This window comes from Sebastes fasciatus, chromosome 17 (genome assembly GCF_043250625.1).
Source record: "Sebastes fasciatus isolate fSebFas1 chromosome 17, fSebFas1.pri, whole genome shotgun sequence".
Classification (NCBI taxonomy): domain Eukaryota; kingdom Metazoa; phylum Chordata; class Actinopteri; order Perciformes; family Sebastidae; genus Sebastes; species Sebastes fasciatus.
In genome coordinates this window covers 16187351-16205093 of record NC_133811.1, presented here as the reverse complement: position 1 = coordinate 16205093, position 17743 = coordinate 16187351, and the positions used below count along the sequence as shown (strand labels likewise).

At 41.1% G+C, this 17743-nt stretch overlaps 1 protein-coding gene across 1 annotated transcript in view; it reads left to right on the top strand.

The window, feature by feature from the left end:
• The window catches only part of gabbr2 (gamma-aminobutyric acid (GABA) B receptor, 2), a 213853-nt gene that overhangs the window by 122367 nt on the left and 73743 nt on the right, over nt 1-17743 (top strand). Inside the window, exons 5-8 of the mRNA XM_074613382.1 lie at nt 5853-5918; nt 6512-6700; nt 7447-7689; nt 13900-13960. Coding sequence (XP_074469483.1) covers nt 5853-5918; nt 6512-6700; nt 7447-7689; nt 13900-13960 — 559 coding nt within the window. The remainder of the gene's footprint in view (nt 1-5852; nt 5919-6511; nt 6701-7446; nt 7690-13899; nt 13961-17743) is intronic.

Genomic DNA, 17743 nt, shown 5'->3' with positions numbered 1-17743 from the left:
TGAGACAGAAGAAAATTAGACCATTATTGGGCCAATATTGAGATGTTAGACCTCTACGCCTTTACACCATTTACTCCTGGTTTTAACATGCATGGTTGATCAGAATTGCTTTGATGAAGCAAAAATGCATGAAATTCAGATGTAAATGCACTCAAGTGTGATGGCTAAATTATCCAAACTATCTCTAGAGACATACAAGGTGTCAGTGTAAAGGAGTATAAATATATATATTTTTGATAGGAAGTTACACGGTGAGAGGAAAGATGTTTGAAGCGAAGAGAGCGGAGTAGGAGAAAGAAAGAGAGAAATGTGAGTGGAAGATATGACGTAAGCAACATGGAGCAGGTTGAAAGAAATACAGCAGAGAGGTGACGAGACAGAGGGACAGAAGGAACAGGAAGATAAGCTGTCTTTCCTAAAAATATACGTGTAACTGTAAATGTTGAGGGCTGACATTTTAAGCTGACACCTTCCTTGATCAACTCTAAATATTCAAATCACAGCGTCGCCTCGAAAGCTTTTCAGAACGTTTGGTTGGACGCGGCGGCTCTGACACCCTAATGGTCCATTTCCCCCGCTCATCTCGCAACAGCAGTTCGCCGTCTCCCCGACAGCTACGTAACACGATGAGGTAGAGGGTGACACAGATTTCGTTGTGAAGGCTGGTCTTTTTTTGGTTCGCTGTTGTACGTGCGCCTGTGTGTAGGGGGGAATAAGGGGGCCATGGCGTCACTGTGTGATCCACAAATAGAGCACTTACATCTGTGATCCAGCTGGAATATTCAAAAAGCACACAGGCATCGCTGCTGCGAGGCATCGAAGCAGCCCTCGCTGTCGCTTTATGCTTTTATTTTCATCTTCGTCTCTTGTTCTCTGTCCCAAGTTCCCTGTTTGTTACTGGACAGGCTGACAAAACAGCATCAGGAAACAAAGGCAGGCTTACACACACGCCCCCACACACACCCACACTTTCCTTCTGATCTTACTCACAATCAAGTTTTTTCTTCTTCAAATTAAACATAAAAGAACAATGCTAGCAGACATTTTATAGACCAGGGCTTTTTAACATCTTTGTCACTTTAGAGAGCTTGCATTCAATGGAGGGCCACATGAGAAAAAATGTCCTGAAATCTAAATTAAGTCCAAAACACTTTATTATTTATTATGATTTAATTATTTATCACGCATTCAGAACTCTTGCCCGTCAGATATGACGTAGTAGGGGATGGTCCATATCTTTTTAAACATTTTTGTCTCACTATACAGTATACATGTTTAGCTTTCAATTTTATCCTCAAATATGGTTGCTACGTAACACCCTCACCTAACTTGAACTTTAGTTACTACATTACATGAAAAGCATTTCCAAATTTAGATTTCAGTTTTCCCCTTGGGGTGTGAATATATTTGTGGTGGTCTAAGCACCCATATCCACAATCTCTTTCACCGGTGCAATAAGTGCTCTACAGTATATTGGCGATGATTATAACATATATCATAATAATAAAATCCCAATTGTAGACACAACTTCTTTTTAATACACAACATAGACTGTAAATAAGAAGTGGACGTAGTCACCGTGGGGTCACCCATTGGTTTGTGGACTGCCATTTTGAAGCCTCGAGATTGGCATTTTGGCTGTCGCCATTTTGGTCTTTTGCAACCAGAAGTGACAGGAGAGGGTGGAGCTAAGTACAATGAACCCTGATTAAGACATTTTTAGACGACCAAAATGTTACAAGAAACTTTCATTAACTGAAAATGAATGAAAACGCGGAGAACACCCAGACCGGACAACGTCGTAGTATCAACAATTTGACTCTAAATGGGACCATAATTTACTAAATGAACATCATGCTGTATTGAAGAACACTCAAAACTAGCGATTGAGACCATAAACTCATGTTTACAATATTTACTGAGGTAATAAATCAAGTGAGAAGTAGGCTCATTTTCTCATAGACTTCTATACAATCAGACTTATTTTTGCAACCAGAGGAGACGCTGGCTATTAGAAAGAATGCAAGTTTAAGGCACTTCTTCATTTGCTTCACTTTTCAGACCCAGATGTTGCCCACTGATAGAGAATGATTTTGCATGCCACATTGTCTTGTGGGTCTAAAAACTCAGGATTGGCCCAAGACAAGTGGTTTACACTGATATTATCATTATAAGTTTGTCCATTTCACATTGTCTTTTATTGATAATATCATCAGAGCAGCTGCTTGCTGTTCCTGTAATCTGCAGTGTTGTCTTTGCCCTCTTTTCAAACTGATGAAGCACCTCTGCTTGTCCAAATCCCCAAGTAGCACCAAGTTCCAGCAAGAGTCTCACACTGTGAACACAAAACACACAGTCCTCCTCACATTCAGCTTTAAAGACCAATACACACCAAATTCTACGTCTGAGTTTGTTGACCAGGTCAGGAACGCTCAGATTTTGTGGCGCATACTAACACTTTTATTTTGAAGGCCTGTTAATTCCAGTTCAGATAATAATGCCGCATCTGTGGTCATAGCAGTGTGTATAACATGTAATGCTCACCTAGGATAAATTAGTGATCAAACACACACACACACACAAATCTGTCCTGCGAGTGCGTGCACGTGATCACATCACGCTGCACAGTAATCATCACAAACAGACAGACAGACAGGGGGATGCTTTACTGGGTAGAAGCAACACATTGCCCAGTCTACAAATCACGTCTCCCACAAGCTCATAAAAAAAGGCCATCATTAGTACAGACTGTGTGTTTGTGTGCCTAATAAGCCTTAACAGTGCCTGATTGGGCTTATGAGGAACAATATTACTCAAACCATTATCACATATAAATCACCATCATAGAGTTACAAACAACCCTGTCACCGATAGAGCAGTCAAGGCTGCCCTTAACACTACGCTCTTTGAAACCAATTATTGTTATAGTTGTATAAAAGCTTGAGCAATGAGGGTAATTTGGGGCCCTGTAGTGACCTAGTTCATCTGTAATGGACAAACACAACACACTCACTCATGCCCTTTCCCACAACTACACAGTCTTTTCAGGCTTTTCTCCAGGCAGGCCAGAATTTATACCGAGGCTGTGGTCCTTGGCCGTAGCTGGAGTCATTTGGGTTAAGTGCCTTTCCTCCAGGGAAGGGCAGTGTTATTGAGTAGCCACTGGCACATCACACACCAACTCACACACACATTAAAATAACGCAAGAGTGCACCCCAGAAAAGTTCAGAGTTGTTACCTGCCCTTCTTGCACATCTACACACATTCACATTGTGATGGTGCCAGAGCAGTGGAACAACACCAAGGGCTTCATACAAAAGACCCCTTAAATGTCCCAGCGTGCTCTCTGGCTCTGATGAGAAACCACCAGAGGAGCCTTTTCATTGGGCTGCTCGGCTTTCTGAAAGCTCACATCCTCTTTAGTTTTTGTGTTATGCAATGCAAGAAACCTATGTAGATGATTTTTAAGGTGAAATTAATCTTAGAGCTAGGGATGTCAGGTACTGGCAGGGCTCGAGAATAACAGCGTCCTGTCTTCCTGGGGATGATAGAAAATGTGTTTGGTCTGCAGTAAATTCATTATTGACGCGTTCAGGAGACACACCATATTTTTTCCCTGATAATGCTGCGTTGTGAACAACAAATCCGTGTCGATATCAGCAGGACGAGAGCTGTTAGCTCCGTGCAGGACTGTGCTGCTTGCCGGCTGCAAACAGCAAACGTTAACTAACTCCCGTCCTGCCGATTTCAACATGGGAGGTGCCATCGATTTACATTATGATGCGTTCAGGCTCTATTCAGTCCAGTTATTCAATGAGTATTGGGCGAAGGTAAATTCTAACGCTATCATGATGTGTTCAAATATAATCTTGTAAAATTTTGTTTTTAGTGAGAAACTTATATTATTATTATTACTTAATTAAATAATTTTTTTTGAAGGAGATGTTTTTACAGCAATATAAAATAGATAATAGAGAGGGAATTATGACTAGTTTAACTTCCTTACAAGCACCAGTATGGAAACGGTAATAAAGAAGTGGATGTTGAAATACATTGGGATTTATTGTTTTACTTGTTTTTTTACTGTTGCATTGAAATGATATCGAGAATCATGGAATTGCACCGGTATTGGTATCGACTACTACATTGCTGGTATCATGACATCCCTACTTTGAGCTGCTGTAGAATTTGACGGCAGATAGTACTTAGCATCTATCTAGATAGCCATCTAATTCCAAAAAAAATAATTACCGTCATCTCTATAACTAATCTAGTGTCTAATTTCTCTATATAATCTATCCAGAATATCCAATCTATTTATAGGACTAGCTACGATGTCTGGCTGTTGGGTAGCTCCTTGTGTGTCTAATCGCCTTGAGGACTTGGAAATAAGATGACAGTGATTGGTTGCCCCCTCTGATCTGTGGATACATGACATATGGTAGAGACTGCCTGAGGGAAGAGGACTCCATGAACTGTATTCATAATGGTTTCTCATTATCCAGAATAAAGGCAGGACACCATACAGGCAGGTTCACTGACATTACAGCTGGTGTGTTTATCACTCCATTGTTTTTTTATTAAAAAGCTGTCTTTGTTTTAATTTTTTAGTACGGTTCAACCCGCGACTATAAAACCTGAGTGTTGTGTTTTATAATTGCATTTAAAAATGGTCCTGCTTCAAAGCCACTAAAAGGTTTCAGTGTATGGTTGTTTGTAATGTATAGCATTTTCACCTACTCAATAAAAGATGGAACTGAACACTTGAGAATTGCATGTAGCACTTATAATACATGACATAGAAAACACACTCAATATTAAATTTGTTTTCTCAAAGAAGGAGAATCCTATCACAAGACAACTGTTGATAACAAATACCAAAATAATAAAGTAGGTCCTCCATTAAATTCTTTGTTTAATAATAGAATTGAGTCTTCAGATTTCCTTTATAATGCTGAGCGACCTTCTAGATTTGGTGTCTGTTGAATAAGGGCCTCATGATGGACTCCATGCATCACCTCCAGCCTTATTGACCATATGTAGATTCATCAAACCTGTGTCAGTATTATTGGATTGTCACTATCCGCTTGCGTGCATAATATGTGTGTGTGCAGACCTGTGTTTGTACAGTACTATACATATGCATGTGCACACTAAATGACAGACTGTTGGCCCCAGAGCCTGATCATTTTTCCCACCATGAAACACGCTGCACTTCCATCCGGGCAATCTGAATTATTTACAAAGTCAATCACCAGTAGGCCATGTGCTCTGAATCTCTATGTAAATCTGTGCTGGTTGGCAAAGAAGGCAGTTGTGCCCCCTGACACTAATGCCTCTGTTGTTATGGATTGACACTTGGCGACTCAATATTACCTTATAGCCTCTCAGCCACTGCTTTGCCACCCAGATCCCACAAACTCTGTAGCTACTGATGTGACATTGTGATGAAAATGCAGTACACGCAACATGACTGATGCTATGTCCATTTAGTAAGTGTGATGTTGCAGAGTGCTGAGGAAAGGCATCCCAAACAAGGAAACTGATCCTATTAGAGCATGTACTGTATACATTTTTGCTAATGGCTGTATTTACTGTGCAGTTACACGCAGTAACAAGCAGACAACTCCCATTGATAGAAATGTTTAGCATTAGTTAGCTTAGTATTGTGAATCACAATAAAAAGCTTGCACTGAGTGTAATGAACACTGTACTGTACAGCGGTGCAATATAATCTTGATTATATACAATAATCGTGCCATTTCACATAATACACACTTTTATTAGTGTTGTAATGTATGTGCTCATATTTGCCGTTTAAGTCGTGACGTTTTATTCTTTCTTTTTTCAGGACAACGATGTGAGAATCATCATTGGACAGTTTGACGAGAACCTGGCATCCAAAGTCTTCTGCTGCGTAAGTCCTCAGCATTCAGCTTACAGATATCAGCGTCTTGTCAAATCATACCAACAAATCTTTTGTTTGGTATAGAATTGGTTCAGTGATTGGGGTGACATAATTTGGCCTTAGATGGTTTGGACTCATGATATGTTTTACTCTTGCTTAGTTCATGATTTCAGCTTTCTTTAAGCTCAGAACCAAACTCTCAGGCCGGGCTCTGGTTTTCAATAGCCTGCAGCTCACATTAAAGTTACTGTGAGGAACTTTTTGGGAGCCAACACTGACACCACGCTGCTGGAGGCCCAGGCCCTATTAATGGGCCTGCTTAAAGGAAGGGAGGCACGGGAGAACCAGAACCAGGACTACTGTACGCGGGGCAGACTGTCAGACCCTGCTGCAGTAAAATGAGAGGTTTTCTAAAGGGAATCTGGTGCTCCGAAACAATACCGCTTTTGTCCACAGGGACCGCCAAAATCAACACATTATTAAAGTTCCTTGTAGTTGCTTTAATTAAGAATAATTTCACATACGTTAATCTCCATATATCATACTATATCTCCTGCTATTACAGTGCCTCAACCTCCATTTTTTCTTCTACCCCTTCCCAGGCATATAACCTGAACATGTATGGCAGTAAATACCAGTGGATTATCCCCGGCTGGTACCAGGGCAACTGGTGGGAGCAGGCCAACAGCACCAACTGCACCACCAAGAAGCTGCTCACAGCCATGGAAGGATACATCAGTGTGGACTTTGAGCCGCTCAGCGCTCGCCAGATCAAGGGTATCTCTGGCAGGGTGAGTGACACCAACTGTTGTACTTCAGAAGACTTTTGTTGTCATAAATTCATGAGGATATTCTTGTCTATTTTTCCGTTTTTTTTCTCGTAAATTTATGACTTTATAATCTTGCAAATGTGTGAGTTTTTTCTCGGAAATTTTCCATTTTAATCTCGGAGAATATCCAAGTTTCTTTCTTGTTAATTTACAACTTTATTCTTGGAAAAGAGTTTTTTGTCAGAATATTACCCCCCTATTATAAATAATAACTACGGAGCCGTGATTAAAAAAAAATGTTTTACTCACAATGTCCCTTATATGCCATCGTACATCACTTAAAGTTTTTGCACTTGTTTTATTTTGTGCTCATTGATTTTAACATTCCTTTGGCTGCAACCTGAAGTTTACCTGTGACTGTATATAACATATGTGGAGACACAAGAGAACCTTCTCCACAAAAAGACACCTTACATGTAGATGCATGTTTTTAAACCAGAGATCTCAACTAAAATCAATCATAGGATTTATTTTCACACTGCATTACCCAGCACAGGAGCACTGATGCTAAAACAGCATTTCCAGTAACTTTGCATCTCAAATTGGGTGGAAGATAATCCCTTCTCCTTGGACAAAGTTACACCTTTAATAGTAAATTTGAAACGATCCAACATTAATGCCTTTTTCTAAGGAAAAACAACATATTCAAAAAGTCCGGAGATGCACATTTTCTCGTTGTAATCTCCTCTCTTTTACCTCTCTGTCAGACCCCTAAGGAGTACGAGAGGGACTACAGCCGAGAGCTTCAGCAGAAAGGTGTGGAGGCCAGCAAGTTTCACGGCTTTGCCTACGACGGGATCTGGGTCATTGCTAAAACCTTGACTCGAGTGATGGAGCTGCTTCGGGTAAAACAACGGCAGAACACCTTCCATAACTTCACTGTGGATGATCGCGAAGTGGGAAAAATGGTGCTGGACGTCATGAACGAGACCAACTTCTTTGGTGTTACAGTAAGTTATGCAGCAAAATATGAACATTATGTAAAAAATAGTCTGACAAGTTGGAAGTTAAATGGGTTTCTTTTACTTCACTCACTTTCATAATGCGCACTGAGCCATCAGAGCACGCATTGTCTACACTTAGTTCACATGTGCGCACACGAGGATACTCACATACTGTACATTTACATGTACATGCAGGAAAACTTTTTTTGTTAATATTGACAAGGCACATACAATGAGGGAGAGGGAGAAAGTCATACAAACATGGTTTAAAGCCACACAATCTAAACACCATAACATATGTTACTGCTGATGAAAGTTAAAATTAAAACATGTAGCTGTAAGGGTCTATGCATATAACTTATGTTCTATGTTTGTACAGTGTGGGTTGGGCAAATGTCAGAAAAACACATAGAGGCATTAATTACTGCTCTGTAATGCTGGAAGCTTGTTTGCCGAGAAGGTTACTTAGCCATCCTTGTCTCTGGATGAAGCCTAAAGTGGTGTCATTTGGTGCTGCCGACTCACTCCAATGCATTCAAGATTGATCCTGGTGGCTATGCTGTCTACAAGCTCTGTGTGTGTGTGTGTGTGTGTGTGTGCGCGCGCGTGTGTGCATTTGCTCACTCTCACTTCCTATTGAGCTGTTCGAGGATATCTCCTGTTCTCGTGTAAAGGCCACTCCATTATTTGAGGATACCGTGCTGCTCCCAGCCTAGACAGCCGGTAGGCACACAGGGCCTTACAGTAAAGCAGAGCATTACTCATATCATATTCATAACCGTGTTTACAAATAAATGGCCTGAGAAAGGCAAGTGAGGAGAAAAGGGAGAGAGATTGGCTCTACTGGAAATGTACAGCGGTAATAAACTAAACGTGGAAGGGTGAGAGACTAAAGTCAAGGTGGGCCACAAGAGAGAAATGGATACAGATAATAAGAAAGAAATACAGATTCCCAATATCAACAGAACAAAAGAGAAAGAAAGAGAGAGAAAATGGCTTTGGAGAAAATCAGTACAAGCTACTGATTTGTGTTACTGTGAGGTCCTTTGGGGCAAGTGTCCCCGGGGGTATATGTGTGTTGCAGCACTCACACAAATTCTCCGGGTCGTCATTCCTCTCCCCTCTGCTCTCACCTCTCTCAGCACAGACCCACTCTGAGCTGCTGATCGGGAGCAAGCTGACAGCGAGGCTTTCCTCAGAGACTCGGGGAAGCAAAGCAGCGCAGGAATATTGATGGCTCTGTAGCATTTCATTCACGTTTTACTCCAGGCACACAAATAGATGATGAAGTCCTGTCAGGTTGTTTGGATAGGCTAGAAATCGTATTCTCTCCTTTCATATTGACTCATATTGATCCTACATATATAGCCACCAGTGGTGGAAGAACTACTCAAATCCTTTACTTGAGGAAATGTACTAGTGATACCCCAGTGTATAAATATTTCATTGCATCCTGCGTCCTGTGTTCAGATTTTTAATAAGAAAGTGAGAGTGTTCTCTCTGAATGTAGCAGAGTAAAAGAAAGTTTTAAAAAATGTAAGTACTTAAATGAAGTATTTGTACATTACTTTACATTGTACTTGTAGTACTTAAGTGAATTAGGTACTTTTGACCTTCGGGAGCCATCATTAACGTCCCACTTTATGAATGAATGGGAAGCTTGCTGTTATTAGGTAATGATGAAGTGATGACTTAAATCAGTGGTTCCCAACTTGGGGTCCGGGGCCCCCATAGGAGGCCGCCAGAGATCGCAGGGGGTGCACCAGGATTTGTCCGCTCAGAGGTTGTCAAAATTAGATTTGCTCATGTATAACTAAAATCGTAATAACACACTTACCGGATAATTTATACTAAAGTCTGGATATGAAATTATTTTAAAAGATACATATTTTGTGTTATTTAGTTGCAAATTATAATCTAATATTCTGCTTCAGTCCATATTTGTTGGCATTTAGCCTATCAAAATGTGTGTGCGTCAAACTTTCCCGCTTGACGCACACACTGTATTAACGGGGCAGTCTAGCAGCATTCTAACAGCACCATAAATTACATTTATTTAACCACAACAACAACAAAATCTATTGTGGATCTAACACTATTATAGTAAGTGAATTAAGTCATTACAAAAAAGAGATCATATTAAGTATCTGCATTGGCTTGGTGAATTCGTCAAGTCGCATCACTTTATTTATGTTGATGAAACTGACGAGTTATATTCATTAAAGAAAGTTGATTTAATAAAAAAGACTTACTCATTTAATAAACTGATTCACTTTATTCAAATTGAGGATTTTGAAAATCGGTTGGGAATTACTGACTTAAATGATGAAGAAATGAGCCACTTCATTTTGAGAATTTAGAGAGTCTACAGTTTTTACATTACAATATGATTGTTTAGCTTTACATAACAACAAAAGGTAATGGGAAACGGACATGGTAGTAAATCTGCATGATCTTGTTGTGCTGATCTCCTAAAGCAAACATTGTTTAAGCAGCTAAACTCTCTTTATAATGACGTTTTTATTTTGACAACCACAATGTTCAGTGGAATAAAAACAATCTGAGAAAGAATATTGTGCATGTGGTAAACAATGATGTTGTTTAAAGACAGCGGCATTGCAAAATCACTAAATGCATCTTGTTACCAAAAGATTTGAGATCTGTTGACTATCATAGCTGTTCTTTTAAGGCATTACATGAAATGAGATCAACAGTGTTCCCTGCATGTATAGCACACACTTAGCACATAGAAAACTTCCACCCACGCACCGTGAACAAAGACATGGGAAGGCAATTTCCCTTCCACACTGCATACGTCTTTTATGCTATTTTCATATTCATATTTCAAAAGCGGCAATTACACAACTCGCTCGATTTGCTTGCGAATTGCAATGACTTCTACTGGGTTTCCAATAAAATTAATCCACGTGGAGTGAAATGGCAGATTCTAGCTGGTTGCCCTTGGTTTGTGTGCATGATCATACGGGATCACACCCTGACTTGAGCCCCGTGTCTTTTCTGATGTCACGATTTTTAACGCTGTGTGTTTGCTGTGTAAACACACGGGCCTCATGGGACTCAAAACCGTGTCCGTTCTGCGCTGATCTCAGTCCTGCTGCTGAATCCGAGGCAGCAGCTGCAGCAGCAGGAGAGTGATCATGGAGGGCTCCACAGTATTGATCTGGCTGCTGTCAGGGCTATAGAGAAGAAGGCTGACATTAGCTGTGGAAGACTCTAAGGGCATCGAGAGTGCAGATAGCTGCTAGAACCACAGGATGATGTGCACTGGGAATCACCAGGGGGAATAGACGCAGCACGTTGTGATTGGAGATGACGTGTGTGGGTGTATTGGTTTGTTTTGCTGTTTTATTTTATCCGTGGTCAGTGGTCATCGTGTCGGTATCAGTGTCTTTCTGGGTGATGGCGAGTAGCACTACCTGAGGCTTGACAGTCGCCTCAAACGGACACACTGAGGTGAATCAAAGAGGGGGAGGGGTTATGTGTTTTTCCCCTGTTAATATGTGTATGTGTGCATCACAGTTCCATTCACATCAACCGTGCTCCCACTTCAAACCCTTGAAAGCCCGCAGGACGTCACACCTGCAGCCCACAGACTGACATCTCATTTGACCCCAGCACACCTGTCACCGACAGTATTCTCACCTCCACAGACAAAGTGATACCTGGCCGCCTACGCCGTCGCACATTCACACACACACACACACACACGCCTGCCCAGACACAGTGATTGCTGCATCAGCCAGCATTGTGACTCCGGTCTGAACATCCTTTGAATACCAGACAAGGGACACCTGTCTGGGTCAATACACTCCAGCGAGGTTGCCTAAGCTGCGGAGGAGCATAATACCTTGTGGGAAAGAGGCTTTACAGTAGCTTCTTTGAATATTGGTCAAAGGAGGTTAATTTAATCTTTGTAGCACAGACATTTATTTCCAATTAAGAATGTCAGAGTCAGTGCCTCTGCATATGTTTGATACACTTTGCATATTCTCCAAAACCGTGTATACACTTGAGAGAACAAATTGGGGGGCTGTTAAAATAACTACGCGCCATTTCAATAAAGGGTTGTGTGTTAGCTCCCACTTTTGCTGATGTGAAGGGCAATTATGGCGGCGACGCTAATGCACAGCGAGAGCATGACGGCGCAGAAAACCTCGACACGTGCACTCACAGTCATTACGGGTTCAAGTCAAGTTCCCCTATTTTCAACCCACGTTGTCTGACCCTGTTTACACACAGCAGTCATCTGAATGTAATACCTAATGAGCTGTACCGAGGTGCACTGCGCTGTCCTACTTACACTTACAGGTGTAATTGCATAGCATATTGCAGGAAGGAGCAGTGTGTGACGAAAGGAACTTATTAGCGTTGACAAGTCAGATTGACACCGCTGTGTTAAAGTGTTAGCAGAGGATCTGTCGTACATCACCAACAGTGGAGACCCTCCTGCGTCTCAGTAGCACGTTCTGTATCATCAGGGACACATGCATGTACATGAGCATAATGTGACAACATATTAAGTGCATACACATTGACATGCTTGCACGCGCACGCTCAGACAAACATCAAAGATGTCACACAAAGACTGGGATTCAAACAGAGGGGCGGGACACTGCTCTGCTACTTCAAAGCTTGCCATCTTTTTGAGGCAAAATTGGCTCTCCGGCTTCCTTTCCCATATTCCCCCCTCAGCTGTCTTTTAATCAGCCAATGCAAATGCTCTCTCTCTCCCTCTTTATCTCTCTATCTATCTCTCTATCTCGCTCTCCACTCTCACCTGTTTTGTTAGCCAGCCAGTAATATGTAAACCCAGTTAAATGTGTAATTAAGGAGCTCCGTAAGCAGATGGTGGGCTGAATTAATTGAACAGTCTTCGTAGATGAAGAGGGAGAGAGAGATAAAGAGACAGAGGGAAGGAGAAAATAGAACAACAGAGAGAAAGACTGAGAATACATGGGAGAGATAAGGCGACAGAAGCCAAATTGATTTGAATATGTCTTATACGATATCGCCACAAAGTTGAATTGCCTTTTGTCTACCTTGTCTGCGTTTGCCAGACGCTGCCTGCCTTGAAATTGCTTGTCTTGTTCCTGTGGAGTTTAAATCAAAGACGTTCAATTGTTATTTTTTTTAGGTTGGTTGTTTGACCGATAAACACCTTTTTTGGCGAGAATTGAATATTGTGAAATAAAATGCGGAATGAAATCTTCACTGACCACTACAGAGACACACAGTCTGAGCCCAGATTTGTACCAATGCTATGTGAGCAGTTAAATCAGGCAGCCTTGCTGACCTGATGTTGTTCCAAAGATATTAGCAAATGAATTGGCCCGAAGATAATTTTGTTTACCTCCTCTAAGCAGATCAATTTTGGCCACTTCTAATCAAATGAGATGCAGTGTGTGTAGGAGCCAAGACTCTGCCCTTTGCCTGCTAAGGCTCCAGAATCAGGAAAGCACTGTGCATAAATTTAGTTGAGCTAAGCTCCTATTTTTCTTCCTACTGCTTATGCTGCATCTTCCTCGGCAGAATAGAATGTTTTTATAACTTAAAATATGTGCACTTATATGTGTTTCCAATGTTTTATGTTATATTAAAGCAGCAGTGGGTAGAAATGGAGCAAACATGATTAAAAAAAGTTATTTTTTATAAAACGGTCACTATATCCTGACAGTAGTGCATGAGACAGGTAATATGAAAAAAAAAATCATGTGCCTCTGTGTCCTCCGGTGCTCCTAATGGCATCTGCAAGATTTCACAGACTGGAGGAAAACAACAAATCAGAGCCGAGCTGGAGCCTTGCCATCTCTGTGCAGCTGTCAGTCACTCGCAAACTCCGATCAAACGGTCAAACTAAGCAGCGCTGATCAAACATGAATCAATATTCTGATACTGTAATGTTTAGTTGTAAAATGAGAAAGTTTGTGACCCGGCAGCAAGAACAGTTGAGGAAATACCAAGCACCGCCCACCAGCCGGAGCAAAGCCAATAGGAACGCTCTCTCTCTGAAATTACCTGATTGGCCAAAGTCTCCCGTCACAGGCTAGATTTGTTAAAGCCTCTCTCAGAACACTTGAATTACAATATACTGTAAGGTTATATCTATTTTTTGCCCAATGATGCCAAAAACCTTCTTCCTACTGAAGCTTTAAATAAAATACATATCTCATATTCTTTGTTTTTCCTTCTTTTCAGGGCCAAGTCATGTTTCGGAATGGAGAGAGGATGGGCACAATAAAATTCAACCAGTTTCAAGGTATGTGTGACACTACTACTACTACTCTACTCCTCAGATTAACCTGTCTCAATTTTCTCTTCAGGTTGTGCATTTGTGTATATTGTTTACAAACCTTTACCGTTGGAAAACATTGTTTCAAAGCATCAAGACATTTTTTCCGCCACCTCCAGCCGTCCACATTTAGTCTCGAACACTGAGTCAAAATCAATGCTGCAATTTGTTTGAATTCCAACTACTGCACGTCCGTGTTCAATAAAACCTGCAATTGTTTCAGAAATGTTGCAGGATTACCACAGTTTTTGGAAAGCCACTTACCATTTTTCTCAAGCCATGAAGGCTGCCACGGTTGATATACCCAGCGCCGATAATGGATCCTGACCAACAGGGCTTAGGAAAAGCTTGCAGCAGAGTCATACAGTATACACGGGAAAGGGAGGCTGAAGGATTTAACAGTTCTGAAGTCAGAAGCTTTGTACTCACATTTATCTCATTAGTTGTTTTTCTACAGAGGATAGTCATTATTCGCATGACTGCAAGGGTTGTTTGTCAGAAAAAAACACAACGTTTTAGGCTGTTTTTTTGTCAGGAATGTCCTCGCAAGCCTTTCTGTATGGAGCTGTATATGTCCTCTCTGTGTCTGCGTGGGTGCAGGTTAGGCGAATCTAAAAAACTTGAAAATGCAAGGGCGCTTTACTGTGCTTGATCTCGTCTGTGCTGTCAAGATGTTTGTCTAGACTGTCAAGGTTTGTACATAAAAACATACTCTCTGTCCTCATAGCATCATCCTGAGGTTGTTTTTGAGCCAGCAGGGCCTGCTGAGTGGGAGAATAACCCAGAGATTGCATCTTGATGCAGGGGATTCCCAGCTCCCAGGCTCCCCAGACTGTATGTAGCACACTGCATGGGGTTGTTCAGTCCTCTCTGCCTAACCATCTTATCTTCCCCACTGCAGAGGGGCTCGATCCCTCTGGCTGCATACATCACACTCTGTGTGAGTGTGTGTGAGATAGAGAGCAGTATGTGAGTGCCTCTGTTGGTGACTGACTGACTGACTGACTGACCGTGGATGTATGCTAATGCTGTTACAGCCCAGGCTCAGTGGGTTTGACAAAAAAGGAGACCACATATGATTTACAGTAATTTCAATATTTTATGTTTAACTAAGGGCGGCACAGTGGTGCACTGCCGCCTCACAGCAAGAGGGTCTTCTGTGTGGAGTTTGCATGTTCTCCGCATGTTAGCGTGGGCTTTACACAGTCCAAAGACATGCAGGTTAGGTTCATTGTTGACTCTAAATTGCGCATAGGTGTTAATGTGAGCGTCAATGGTTGTCTGTCTCTATGTGTCAGCCCTGTGTTAGTCTGGTGATATGATAATGGATGGATGGATGTTTAACTAAGACAACATTAATACAGTAAATACATCTGTAGTATGAAAGTAAGACTTTGTAATGTTGTATGAGTGTGTACGTGCATAGTGAAGACGAGAATTTACAAAACCAAAAATGAACCATCAGGGTAGTGGGTGGTGAGTGAGACAGACTCTGTGTTCCACTTCCGTATTAGATAAGCAATTGTACACAGTATGTACTTTATAGCATTTATCATAGTATACTTTTTTTGCAGTTAATAGACAAGTGATCAGTGTACTACTGTCCTGCACTAACAGGAAATAATAACAAACCTGTGCAGACAGACATTAATCAAACTCTTAAAGGAACAGTGTGTAACATTTAGGGGGATATATTGGCAGAAATGAAATAATAAAATGAATAAGTATGTTTTCTTTATTGTAAAATCACCTGAAAATAAGAATTGTTGTGCCTTCGTTACCTTAGAATGAGCCGTTTATATCTACATAGGGAGCGGGTCCTCTCTTCACCGAGCTGTCCGCCATATGTTTCTACAGTAGCTCAGAACGGACACACCACTGTGTTAACTTTTCCTGCGTGGGACGTAGTCGCTAACGTGACTTGCTCCAGAGTTAACCCCACTCACTCCACTCAGCCGCCGGGAAACAAACTAAAAACCTGTTTAGAATTATCATGTGGTATAAAACTGGGACGCAGCTACAGGCAGACAGATTGAGGAGTCATTGGCTCCAACTGACATAGTAGCATGACATTATGGGTCTGATGACCCTCCTGTGGGTCACCTGCAAGAATAAAACCAAACAGCAGGAGGAGCACTAACAGGGACAGAGTGCTGTCACAAAAAAAAACTGTTAAAGGGTGATCGAAAAGAAAAGAGAGAGAGAGAGTTAGCCTGTTTGACTGGGAGCTGGGTGATGTATGGAGGACGGAACCTGCCAACAAATTATTTAAAAATAAATAAATAAATAAAAGGGAAAATTAAATAGAAGAGTATATATATAGGGGAATTTATACAAAGGTAAATAAATAAAGGACCAAATAAAAACATATCAATTTATGTCACATTTGATCAATTAATGAATATCTAGATTTATTTTTAATATTATTTTTGCTACATTTAAAGGCTTATTTATTTATTTATTGTGTCATTTATTTATTTTATTTTGGCAGGTCCTGTCCTCCATAGTGATGGGAGAGCCAAGTAAATTAGGGTTTTGCATCTTTGGATAAGCAAGGAATGAGTGTTAGAGCTTGATTTTTAGATATTCTGAGAAAAGATTACACAAATGCTTTAGCCTGAATCATAGCCACAAATCGTTATTAATTTGCGACACACACTTGTGTCTTTCCCTTCTCCATGTTTCTCTGTCTCTTCTCCCTGAACTGGCTGTTCACTGTGTCTCCAACACACATTTCTCAACCAAACCCTCCCCTGTATGTTACAGCTATCTCTCACTATCATCTTCTAGCTTTATTATATCTCCTCCATCCCTCCTTAACCTTCACTCCATCACTTCTTCCTCACTTGTCAGGGATCGTGAATTTGTCACCCTTTTGACACACCAAGAGCCTGAGCTGGGTGGAGAGGAGAGGAGGGACAGCCCCAGCTTGAATATTTCAAAAGGCAGTGATCCTCAACATGACCCTATCATCTGTCCTCAGCCTCTGATCCTCCATTTCACCCTGTCAGGCGTTCTTAGTCAGGGGCCTCGATGGCTCTTATTCCCACTGTCTCTCATGGGGATAAGAGATAGCTCCCTACCAAAGGTCTCGATCACAGTCGCAGTCCCTCTGAGTACAGATTTTAAATCAACGCGCTACCAGGCGCGGTAGATAAGGACACATGGCGTTTGTCATTCTGTCAGGAGAGGAGAGCTTCATCAGTAAGGTGAGGTTGTGATATGTGTGGGTAAAAGGTTAAGATGTTTTGGATCTTTAGAGATAAACGATAGGATTTACTATCTACAACAGCCCTAAAGTAAGAATTAATTTCCTGCTTTTCTATCATCTTCTGCAGGAATTTGAACTAGAAACACTCAATTCTGTCATTTTACCTCCAGGCAATAGTCTTCTCACAGTCCTTTCAATTTAAATAGCTCGCAAGAATATCATTGAACTGTACCACAAATACTTTTAAACGAAGCAGCAATTTTTTTTCCTTGTTCGAATTTCACAGATCTGACATGAAACAAAATAAAATCATGAAATTGATCAAAGACAAACTAATGTGAGCCGCATAGAAAAGAACTCTGAATTAATTTAATCACATTTACAAACTCTTCTACAAAGACGGGTCAGACTGTGTTGATAAAAGATGTCTGGTATTCAGTGTTATAAAAGAGTTATACTGCAAATGAGTTCCCGGCAATCACCACTTTGATTTTGGGGTTTTCAAACCAGCATGAGTCTCTGCTCCAAAGAGGACAAGT